General features: G+C 43.8%; 1 protein-coding gene across 2 annotated transcripts in view; it reads left to right on the plus strand.

Annotated features, from left to right (window-relative positions):
- cftr (CF transmembrane conductance regulator) overlaps positions 1-13,050 on the plus strand; it is a 104,815-nt gene that overhangs the window by 85,365 nt on the left and 6,400 nt on the right. Inside the window, exons 20-23 of one of the 2 annotated variants that reach the window (XM_061894313.1) lie at positions 1,148-1,375; positions 3,586-3,686; positions 8,474-8,701; positions 8,764-8,919. In XM_061894313.1, coding sequence (XP_061750297.1) covers positions 1,148-1,375; positions 3,586-3,686; positions 8,474-8,701; positions 8,764-8,919 — 713 coding nt within the window. Of the gene's footprint in view, positions 1-1,147; positions 1,376-3,585; positions 3,687-7,951; positions 8,367-8,473; positions 8,702-8,763; positions 8,920-13,050 lie in introns of those variants that run through there. The other variant, XM_061894314.1, reaches the window with a different exon arrangement.

Here is a 13,050-nt window from a genome sequence, read left to right on the forward strand (position 1 = left end):
TGACTTATATTTGAGTAATGTATCAATAACATTCATGTAATTGTTGACTAATATTTAAGTAACATATGAATAGTGTGTATATACAGTAATTGTTGACTAATATTTGAGTAATATATTAATAATAAGTAGTTGTTGACTTAAATTTGAGTAATTTATGAATAACATTCATGTAATTGTTGACTAATATTTGAGTAATATATTCATAATAAGTAATTGTTGACTTATATTTGAGTAATGTATCAATAACATTCATGTAATTGTTGACTAATATTTAAGTAACATATGAATAGTGTGTATATACAGTAATTGTTGACTAATATTTGAGTAACATATTAATAATAAGTAGTTGTTGACTTAAATTTGAGTAATTTATGAATAACATTCATGTAATTGTTGACTAATACTTAAGTAACATATGAATAGTATGTATATACAGTAATTGTTGACTAATATTTGACTAATATAATATGTAATTGTTGACTTATATTTGAGTAATATATTAATATATGTAATTGTTGACTTATATTTGAGTAACTTATGAATAATATTTATGTAATTGTTGACTATTTGAGTAGTTTATGAATAATGTTTATGTAACTGTTGACTAATATTTTAGTATTATATTAGTAACATGTAATTGTTGACTAATATTTAAGTGACAAATTTAAAATATTGATGTAATTGTTGACTAATATTTAAGTCACATATGAAAAATATTTTTATATTGACTAATATTTGAGTAACTTAATATTTGGGTATTTGTTGAATAATATTTGAGTGACAAATGAATAATAGTTATATTATTGACTAATGTACGATTATTTTAATATTATTTATTAATTATTGGCTAATATTTGAGCAACATATGAAGAATATTAATGTAACTGTTGAGTAATATATGAATAATATTGATGTAAATGTTGAGTAACATGAATAATATTTGTATTATTGAGTAATATATGATTATTTGGATATTATTTATGAAATATTGGCTAATATTTGAGCTGTTGACTAATATTGACACATGATGACTATTGATATTACTGTAAGTAGTAAAGGTGTGCTCCAGCGAGCGCTCCCCCTAGTGGCGATGGAGGAGGTAACAGCGTGACCTGTGACCTGTGACCTGTGCCCTGTGACCCCGCAGCCCGCAGCCCCATCTTCTCGCAGCTGATCATCTCACTGAAAGGTCTGTGGACCATCCGTGCGTTCGGGCGTCAGACTTACTTCGAGCAGCTCTTCCACAAGGCCCTCAACACGCACACGGCCGCATGGTTCCACTACCTGGCCGCGCTGCGCTGGTTCCTCTTCCGCTGTGACGTCATCTTCGTGCTCTTCTTCACCGCCGCCGCCTTCATCGCCGTGGGAACCAACCGTGAGTGACGATGACGGACACGTGACGCCTTTCTTCACTTTGCTTTCATTTATGCCAAAGTCGACCTCACTGTTGAAACATGAACTCCAATCATTTTCATTTTCACACATTTGTGCATCACAGACGTGCTGACAATGATAATATAATATATGATATATTATCATATATGACACACATTATAGGACATTATATCATAACACAATAATATACTGTATTACAAACCCCGTTTCCATATGAGTTGGGAAATACTGTTAGATGTAAATATAAACGGAATACAATGATTTGCAAATCATTTTCAACCCATATTCAGTTGAATATGCTACAAAGACAACATATTTGATGTTCAAACTAATAAACCTTTTTTTTTTTTGCAAATAATCATTAACTTTACAATTTGATGCCAGCAACACGGGACAAAGAAGTTGGGAAAGGTGGCAATAATACTGATAAAGTTGAGGAATGCTCATCAAACACTTATTTGGAACATCCCACAGGTGTGCAGGCTAATTGGGAACAGGTGGGTGCCATGATTGGGTATAAAAACAGCTTCCCAAAAAATGCTCAGTCCTTCACAAGAAAGGATGGGGCGAGGTACACCCCTTTGTCCACAACTGCGTGAGCAAATAGTCAAACAGTTTAAGAACAACATTTCTCAAAGTGCAATTGCAAGAAATTTAGGGATTTCAACATCTACGGTCCATAATATCATCAAAAGGTTCAGAGAATCTGGAGAAATTACTCCACAGAAACCGACACTGAATGACCGTGACCTTCGATCCCTCAGACGGCACTGTATCAAAAACCGACATCAATCTCTAAACGATATCACCACATGGGCTCAGGAAAACTTCAGAAAACCACTGTCACTAAATACAGTTGGTCGCTACATCTGTTAAAACTCGACATGCAAAGCGAAAGCCATTTATCAACAACATCCAGAAACGCCGCTAGCTTCTCTGGGTCCGAAATCATCTAAGATGGACTGATGCAAAGTGGAAAAGTGTTCTGTGGTCTGACGGGTCCACATTTCAAATTGTTTTTGGAAATATTCGACATCGTGTCATCCGGACCAAAGGGGAAGCGAACCATCCAGACTGTTATCGACGCAAAGTTCAAAAGCCAGCATCTGTGATGTTATGGGGGTGCATTAGTGCCCAAGGCATGGGTAACTTACACATCTGTGAAGGCACCATTAATGCTGAAAGGTACATACAGGTTTTGGAACAACATATACTGCTGTCAAGCGCCGTCTTTTTCATGGACGCCCCTGCTTATTTCAGCAAGACAATGCCAAGCCACATTCAGCACGTGTTACAACAGCGTGGCTTCGTAAAAAAAGAGTGCGGGTACTTTCCTGGCCCGCGTGCAGTCCAGACCTGTCTCCCATCGAAATACGACAGCGGAGAAGCTCTACATAAAACAAGAATGGGAAAGAATTCCACTTTCAAAGCTTCAACGATTAGTTTCCTCAGTTCCCAATTGTGAGTGTTGTTAAAAGAAAAGGTGATGTAACACAGTGGTGAACATGCCCTTTCCCAACTACTTTGGCACGTGTTGCAGCCATGAAATTCTAAGTTAATTATTATTTGCAAAAAAAAAATAAAGTTTATGAGTTTGAACATCAAATATTTTGTCTTTGTAGTGCATTCAACTGAATATGGGTTGAAAATGATTTGCAAATCTTTGTATTCCGTTTATATTGACATCTTACACAATTTCCCAAATCATATGGAAACAATTATATTCCACAACATCATTTAATATAATACAACAGCCCTATTTATTTATTTTTTTATGAAGATATAATCCTAAAATATGATGTAAGACATATTTTTTAAATGACATAATAAACCTTAATACAAAACAATGTGGTGACATGATATTTATAACAAGTGTATATGATACAATATTATAACATAAGCCACATTAACAATAATATAGAACGTAATACAATATTAATGTAACATTAATGTAACATATTATAATACAAAATTAATACACTATATTATTGTACGTTGTTCAAATTATTTTGATAGTTTAATAATTTTCTCCAAAAAATAACAATAACAATACTTCAGTAAAATGTTTTTTACCTATTTTATACTTATGTGACATCATGTTTATTGCAATACATATTAGTCAGCATTTTTATGAAGACAATAACAAGTGTGTGTGTGTGTGTGTGTGTGTGTGTGTGTGCGTGTGCTCAGAGGACAAACCTGGTGAGATTGGCATCATCGTTGCCTTGGCGATGCTCATTCTGGGCACTTTCCAGTGGGCGGTCATCACCAGCATCACTGTGGACGGTCTGGTAGGTCTGTAGTACTCAGTGTAGTACTCCACATTGGAGTACTTCAAATTGTAGTACTCCATATTGGAGTACTTCACATTGTAGTACTCCATATTGGAGTACTTCACATTGTAGTACTCCACATTGGAGTACTTCACATTGTAGTACTCCACATTGGAGTACACATTGTAATACATGTTTTAGTACTCCACATTGTAGTACTCAAACATTGTAGTGCACACTGTTTAAAGTATACACCACATTGTTTAAAGTATACTTTGCATTGTAGTACACATTGTTTAAAGTGTACTTCACAGTGTAGTATATATTGTTTAAAGTGTACTTCACATTGTAGTACATATTGTTTAAAGTGTACTCCACATTGTTTGAATAATACTTCACATTGTAATACACAGTGTTTGAAGTGTACTCCACATTGTTTAAAGTGTACTTCACATTGTAGTAGACATTGTTCAAAGTGTACTTCACATTGTTTAAAGTCGATTTCACATTGTAGTACACATTGTTTGAATTGTACACCATATTGTAGTACACATTGTTTAAGGTGTACTTCACACTGTAGTACACATTGTTTAAAGTGTACTTCACACTGTAGTATATATTGTTTAAAGTGTACTTCACATTGTAGTACATATTGTTTAAAGTGTACTCCACATTGTTTAAATAATACTTCACATTGTAATACACAGTGTTTGAAGTGTACTCCACATTGTTTAAAGTGTACTTCACATTGTAGTAGACATTGTTCAAAGTGTACTTCACATTGTTTAAAGTCGATTTCACATTGTAGTACACATTGTTTGAATTGTACACCATATTGTAGTACACATTGTTTAAGGTGTACTTCACACTGTAGTACACATTGTTTAAAGTGTACTTCCCATTGTAGTACACATTGTTTAAAGTGTATTTCACATTGTAGTAAACATTGTTTAAAGTATACTTCACATTGTAGTACACATTGTTTAAAGTGTACTTCCCATTGTAGTACACATTGTTTAAAGTATACTTCCCATTGTAGTACACATTGTTTAAAGTGTACTTCACATTGTAGTACACATTGTTTAAAGTGTACTTCCCATTGTAGTATACATTGTTTAAAGTATACTTCCCATTGTAGTACACATTGTTTAAACTGTACTTCACATTGTAGTACATATTGTTTAAAGTGCACTTCACACTGTAGTACACATTGTTTAAAGTATATTCCACATTGTTTAAAATATACTTCACATTGTAGTACACATTGTTTAAAGTGTACTCCACATTGTTAAAAGTATACTTCACATTGTAGTACACATTGTTTAAAGTGTACTCCACATCGTTTAAAGTGTACTTCACATTGTAGTAGGCATTGTTTAAAGTATACTTCACATTGTTTAAAGTGTACTTCACATTGTAGTACACATTGTTTGAAGTGTACTCCATATTGTAGTACACATTATTTAAAGTGTACTTCACATTGTAGTATACATTATTTTAAGTGTAGTCTACATTGTAGTGCAAATTGTTTAAAGTATACTTCACATTGTAGTACAAATTGTTTAAAGTATACTTCACAATGTGAAGTGAAGTGAAGTGAATTATATATATATAGCGCTTTTTCTCTAGTGACTCAAAGCACTTTACATAGTGAAACCCAGTATCTAATTTTTACATTGAAACCAGTGTGGGTGGCAATGGGAGCAGGGGGGTAAAGTGTCTTGCCCAAGGACACAACGGCAGTGACTAGGATGGCGGAAGCGGGAATCGAACCTGCAACCCTCAAGTTGCTGGCATGGCCGCTCTACCAACCGAGCTATCCCGTCATGCACATTGTTTAAAGTATACTTCACATTGTAGTACACATTGTTTAAAGTCCATCCATCCATCTTCTTCCGCTTATCCAAAGTCGGGTTGCGGGGGCAGCAGCCTAAGCAGAGAAGCCCAGACTCCCAGGTCACTTCATCCAGTTCCCCTCCCAGGGGATCCTGAAGCGTTCCCAGGCCATCTGGGAGACACAGTCATACAAACGTGCCCGAAGTCTTCCCCGTGGTCTCCTACCGGTTAAATGTGCCCTAAACACCTGCCCAGGGAGGCGCTCAGGTGGAATCCTGACCAGATGCCCGAACCACCTTATCTGGTTCCTCTCCATGTGGAGGGTCATCAATTTTACTCTGAGCTCCCCCGGGATGTCAGAGCTTCTCAACCTGTCTCTAAGGGAGAGGCCCACCACCCGGCAAAGGAAACTCATTTCGGCCGCTTGTACCCGTGATCTTGTCCTTATGGTCACAACCCAAAGCTCATGACCATAAGTGAGGATAGGAATGTAGATGGACAAGTAAATTGAGAACTTTGTCTTCCTGCTCAGCTCCTTCATTACCACAACGGATCGATACAGAGTCCACATTACTGCAGACGCCGCACCGATCGGTCTGTCGATCTCACGATCCAGTCTTCCCTCACTGGTGAACAAGACTCCTAGGTACTTGAACTCCTCCCTAAGGGGAAAGGTATCCTCCCTAACCTGGAGGAGAAACGTCATCCTTTTCCTGATGAGAACCATGGAATCGGACTTGGAGGTGCTGATTTTCATCCCAGTCGCTTCACACTCGGCTGCGAACCGGTCCAGTGAGAGCTGCAGATCCTGGCCAGATGAAACCATCAGGACCACATCATCTGCAAAAAGCAGATACCTAATCCTGCAGCCAACAAACCTGATCCCCTTAACACCCTGACTGCGATTACTTTTGCACCAACACATCATCAGTACGGTAAAACTAACCTGTCTCACGACAGTCTAAACCCAGCTCAAGTTCCCTATTAAGACTTAAAGATAAAAGTTATGAACAGAATCGCTGACAAAGTCCAACTCTCACTGGAAACGGGTCCAACTTACTGCCCGCAATGTGGACCAAGCTCTAACACCGATCATAGAAGGAGGGATACGCCATACTCTCTGAGCACTCCCCACAGGACTTCCCGAGGGACAAAGTTGAAGGCTTTCTCCAAGTCCACGAACCACATGTAGACTGGTTAGGAAAACTACCATGCACCCTCAAGGACCCTGCCGAGAGTATAGAGCTGGTCCACAGATCCAAGACCAGAGAAAAAACCACACTGCTTCTCCTGAGTCCAAGGTTCGACTATCCGGCGTAGCCTCCTCTCCGGTACAACTGACCAGAAAGGCGGAGGCGTGTGATCCCACGATAGTTGGATCACACCCTCCAGAATGTTGAGCGCAATCCATAGGCATCGCCCCAGATCGCCACGCAATGCAGTCTTGTGGACCTGGACAACCCCACAGCATCCAGAGCCTTAAGAAACTCTGGGTGGATTTCCACACCTGAAGCCTTGCCACTGTGGAGCTTTTTAACTACCTCGGCAACCTCAACCCCAGAAATAAGAGAGTCCCCCACAGAGTCCACAGGCCCTGATTCCTCATAGGAAGAGGAAGTCTTTGAAGTTTTTCCTCCGCCGAACCACAACATCCCAAGTCGAGGTCAGCAGCACACCATCCTTACCATACACGGTGTTGACGGTGAACTGAGTTCCCCCTCCTGAGGCGACGGATGCTGGTCCAGAATCGCTTGGAAGCCGTCCGGAAGTCGTTTTCCACGGCTTCCCGAACATGTCCAAGCTGCACACTGCTTGCCTGCCTCCGGAGTCCCATGAGGCAAAAGTTAAAGTTAAAGTATCACTGATAGTCACACACAGTAGTTGTGGTGAAATTACCCTCTGCACCCTTGAAGGTGAAGGGAGCCGCCGTAGCAGTGGCCGCGCTCGGGAATCATTTTGGTGATTTAACCTCAAATTCCAACCCTTGATGCTGAGTACCAAGCAGGGAAGCCATGGGTCTTTGGTACGACTCGGCTGGGGTTTGAACTCAAGACCTACCGATTTCAGGGCGGACACTCTAACCACAAGGCCACTGAGCAGGTCCAAAAGGAACCGATAGGACTTCTTCTTCAGCTTGACTGCATCCCTCTCCACTGGTCCACAGCAGGTTCTGGGATTACCGCCATTTCAGGCACCAAGCACCACACCTTGCCCCAGTTCCGATCGACCGTCTTGACCATAGAAGTAGGAAACAAGGTCCACTCGGACTCAGTGTCCAGCGCCTCTTTAGTGACATGTTCCAGGTTCTTCCGTAGGTGGGAATTTTAACTCTCTGATAGGAAACTCTGCCAGAGGTTCCCAGCAGACCCTCACTATATTTATAGTATATTTCCCATTTCAGAGTTTTTGTTTTAAAAAAGTGACGTGTCATCGATGATGTCACTCAGATGCGTTCAGTGGACCGAGTGTTCAAGTTCATCGACCTCCCGTCAGAGGAGGCGTCGCCGTGCCAAGGAGGCGGCAAAGGAGGCGGCGTGGTCATCGAGAACCCTCACGCACAGGACTGCTGGCCCAACCTACCGATTTCAGGCCGGACACTCTAACCACAAGGCCACTGAGCAGGTCCAAAAGGAACCGATAGGACTTCTTCTTCAGCTTGACTGCATCCCTCCCCACTGGTCCACAGCAGGTTCTGGGATTACCGCCATGACAGGCACCAAGCACCACACCTTGCCCCAGTTCCGATCGACCGTCTTGACCATAGAAGTAGGAAACAAGGTCCACTCGGACTCAGTGTCCAACGCCTCCTTAGTGACATGTTCCAGGTTCTTCCGTAGGTGGGAATTTTAACTCTCTGATAGGAAACTCTGCCAGAGGTTCCCAGCAGACCCTCACTATATTTATAGTATATTTCCCATTTTAGAGTTTTTGTCTTAAAAAAGTGACGTGTCATCGATGATGTCACTCAGATGCGTTCGGTGGACCGAGTGTTCAAGTTCATCGACCTCCCGTCAGAGGAGGCGTCGCCGTGCCAAGGAGGCGGCAAAGGAGGCGGCGTGGTCATCGAGAACCCTCACGCACAGGACTGCTGGCCCAACCGAGGTCACATGGACGTCAGGGGCCTCACCGTCAAATACACGGACGCCGGACGCGCCGTCCTCAAAGACGTCAGCTTCTCAGTGGACGGCGGCCAGAGCGTGAGTGGACGCCTAGCATGACCGAGCCGACTAGAACCGTAACATGTTTTGTGTGCCTCCAGGTGGGTCTGCTGGGTCGCACGGGTTCAGGCAAGAGTACTTTGTTCTCCGCTCTGCTGCGTCTGGCGTCCACTGAGGGGGACATTTGTGTGGACGGCGTCTCCTGGACCTCCGTGTCCTTACACACGTGGAGGAAGGCCTTCGGGGTGGTGCCTCAGGTCTGTAGGAACCACCTTTTCATGTCACGCCATCATGATGGAACATGCTGTAGTAGCTTCACTACAAACACACCTGTACTGTAGTAGCTTCCTTCACACACACCTGCGCTGTGGTAGCTTCCTTCACACACACCTGCGCTGTGGTAGCTTCCTTCACACACACCTGTACTGTAGTAGCTTCCTTCACACACACCTGCGCTGTGGTAGCTTCCTTCACACACACCTGTGCTGTAGTAGCTTCAGTACAAACACACCTGCGCTGTAGTAGCTTCCTTCACACACACCTGCGCGGTAGTAGCTTCACTACACACACACCTGCGCTGTGGTAGCTTCCTTCACACAAACCTGTACTGTGGTAGCTTCCTTCACACACACCTGTGCTGTAGTAGCTTCACTACAAACACACCTGCGCTGTAGTAGCTTCCTTCACACACACCTGCGCGGTAGTAGCTTCACTACAAACACACCTGCGCTGTGGTAGCTTCCTTCACACACACCTGTACTGTAGTAGCTTCCTTCACACACACCTGTACTGTAGTAGCTTCCTTCACACACACCTGCGCTGTGGTAGCTTCCTTCACACACACCTGTGCTGTAGTAGCTTCACTACACACACACACCTGCGCTGTGGTAGCTTCCTTCACACACACCTGTACTGTAGTAGCTTCCTTCACACACACCTGTACTGTAGTAGCTTCCTTCACACACACCTGCGCTGTGGTAGCTTCCTTCACACACACCTGTACTGTAGTAGCTTCACTACACACACACCTGCGCTGTAGTAGCTTCACTACACACACACACCTGCGCTGTGGTAGATTCCTTCACACACACCTGTACTGTAGTAGCTTCCTTCACACACACCTGCGCTGTGGTAGCTTCCTTCACACACACCTGTGCTGTAGTAGCTTCACTACAGACACACCTGCGCTGTAGTTGCTTCCTTCACACACACCTGTACTGTAGTAGCTTCCTTCACACACACCTGCGATGTAGTAGGTTCCTTTACACACCTGCGCTGTAGTAAGTTCTTTCAAACACCTGTGCTGTAGTAGCTTCCTTCACACACCTGCGCTGTAATAGCTTCCTTCACACACCTGCGCTGTAGTAAGTTCTTTCAAACACCTGTACTGTAGTGGCTTCCTTCTCACACCTGCACTTTAGTAGATTCCTTCGCACACAACTGCGCGGTAGTAGCTTCCCTCATATACCTGCACTGTAGTAGCTTCCTACACACACAAGCGCTGTGGTAGCTTCCTTCACACACACCTGTGCTGTAGTAGCTTCACTACACACAACCCTGTGCTGTAGTAGCTTCACTACACACACACACACCTGCGCTGTGGTAGCTTCCTTCACACACACCTGTACTGTAGTAGCTTCACTACACACACACCTGCGCTGTAGTAGCTTCACTACACACACACACCTGCGCTGTGGTAGCTTCCTTCACACACACCTGTACTGTAGTAGCTTCCTTCACACACACCTGCGCTGTGGTAGCTTCCTTCACACACACCTGTGCTGTAGTAGCTTCACTACAAACACACCTGCGCTGTGGTAGCTTCCTTCACACACACCTGTGCTGTAGTAGCTTCACTACAGACACACCTGCGCTGTAGTTGCTTCCTTCACACACACCTGTACTGTAGTAGCTTCCTTCACACACACCTGCGATGTAGTAGGTTCCTTTACACACCTGCACTGTAGTAGGTTCTTTCAAACACCTGCGCTGTAGTAGCTTCCTTCACACACACCTGCGCTGTAGTAAGTTCTTTCAAACACCTGTGCTGTAGTAGCTTCCTTCACACACCTGCGCTGTAATAGCTTCCTTCACACACCTGCGCTGTAGTAAGTTCTTTCAAACACCTGTACTGTAGTGGCTTCCTTCACACACCTGCACTTTAGTAGATTCCTTCGCACACAACTGCGCGGTAGTAGCTTCCCTCATATACCTGCACTGTAGTAGCTTCCTACACACACAAGCGCTGTAGTAGGTTCTTTCAAACACCTGTGCTCTAGTGGCTTCCTTCACACACCTGCGCTGTAGTAGCTTCCTTCACACACACCTGCGCTGTGGTAGCTTCCTTCACACACACCTGTGCTGTAGTAGCTTCACTACAAACACACCTGCGCTGTGGTAGCTTCCTTCACACACACCTGTGCTGTAGTAGCTTCCTTCACACACACCTGCGATGTAGTAGGTTCCTTTACACACCTGCACTGTAGTAGGTTCTTTCAAACACCTGCGCTGTAGTAGCTTCCTTCACACACACCTGCGCTGTAGTAAGTTCTTTCAAACACCTGTGCTGTAGTAGCTTCCTTCACACACCTGCGCTGTAATAGCTTCCTTCACACACCTGCGCTGTAGTAAGTTCTTTCAAACACCTGTACTGTAGTGGCTTCCTTCACACACCTGCACTTTAGTAGATTCCTTCGCACACAACTGCGCGGTAGTAGCTTCCCTCATATACCTGCACTGTAGTAGCTTCCTACACACACAAGCGCTGTAGTAGGTTCTTTCAAACACCTGTGCTCTAGTGGCTTCCTTCACACACCTGCGCTGTAGTAGCTTCCTTCACACACCTGCGCTGTAGTAAGTTCTTTCAAACACCTGTGCTGTAGTGGCTTCCTTCACACACCTGCGCTGTAGTAAGTTCTTTCAAACACCTGCGCTGTAGTAGCTTCCTTCACACACCTGCGCTGTAGTAAGTTCTTTCAAACACCTGTGCTGTAGTGGCTTCCTTCACACACCTGCGCTGTAGTAAGTTCTTTCACACACCTGCACTTTAGTAGATTCCTTCGCACACAACTGCGCGGTAGTAGCTTCCCTCATATACCTGCACTGTAGTAGCTTCCTACACACACAATCGCTGTAGTAGCTTCCTTCACACACACCTGTGCTGTAGTAGGTTCCTTCACACACACCTGCGCTGTAGTAGGTTCCTTTACACACCTGCGCAGTAGTAGCTTCCTTCACACACACCTGCGCTGAAGTAAGTTCTTTCACACACCTGTGCTGTAGTAGCTTCCTTCACACACCTGCCCTGTAGTAGCTTCCTTTACACACCGGTGCTATATTCACACACCTGCGCTATAGTAAGTTCCTTCACACACCTGCGCTGTAGTAGGTTCCTTTACACACCTGCGCAGTAGTAGCTTCCTTCACACACACCTGCGCTGTAGTAAGTTCTTTCAAACACCTGTGCTGTAGTGGCTTCCTTCACACACCTGCGCTGTAGTAGCTTCCTTCACATACAAGCGCTGTAGTAGCTTCCTTCACACACCTATGCGGTAGTAGCTTTGACACACATGTTTTAGTAAGTTACTTCACCCACCTGCACTGTAGAACCTTCCTGCACATAATTGAGCTGTAGTAGGTTCCTTCACACACCTGCACTATAGAAAGTTCCTTCACATAACTGAGCTGTGGTAGCTACCTGCACACACCTGCGCTGTAGTAAGTTCTTTCAAACACCTGTGCTGTAGTGGCTTCCTTCACACACCTGCACTTTAGTAGATTCCTTCGCACACAACTGCGCTGTGGTAGCTTCCCTCATATACCTGCACTGTAGTAGCTTCCTACACACACAAGCGTTGTAGTAGCTTCCTTCACACACACCTGTGCTGTAGTAGGTTCCTTCACACACACCTGCGCTGTAGTAGGTTCCTTTACACACCTGCGCAGTAGTAGCTTCCTTCACACACACCTGCGCTGTAGTAAGTTATTTCAAACACCTGTGCTGTAGTGGCTTCCTTCACACACCTGCGCTGTAGTAGCTTCCTTCACACACACCTGCGCTGTAGTAAGTTCTTTCAAACACCTGTGCTGTAGTGGCTTCCTTCACACACCTGCGCTGTAGTAGCTTCCTTCACACACACCTGCGCGGTAGTAGCTTCCCTCATATACCTGCACTGTAGTAGCTCCCTTCACACACAAGCGCTGTAGTAGCTTCCTTCACACACCTACCCTGTAGTAGCTTCCTTTACACACCTGTGCTGTAGTAGCTTCCTTCACACACCTGCCCTGTAGTAGCTTCCTTCACACACCTGTGCTGTAGTAGCTTCCTTCACACACCTGCCCTGTAGTATCTTCCTTTACACACCTGCGCTATAGTAAGTTCCTTCACA

Source organism: Nerophis ophidion, linkage group LG03, assembly GCF_033978795.1.
Source record: "Nerophis ophidion isolate RoL-2023_Sa linkage group LG03, RoL_Noph_v1.0, whole genome shotgun sequence".
NCBI lineage: Eukaryota > Metazoa > Chordata > Actinopteri > Syngnathiformes > Syngnathidae > Nerophis > Nerophis ophidion.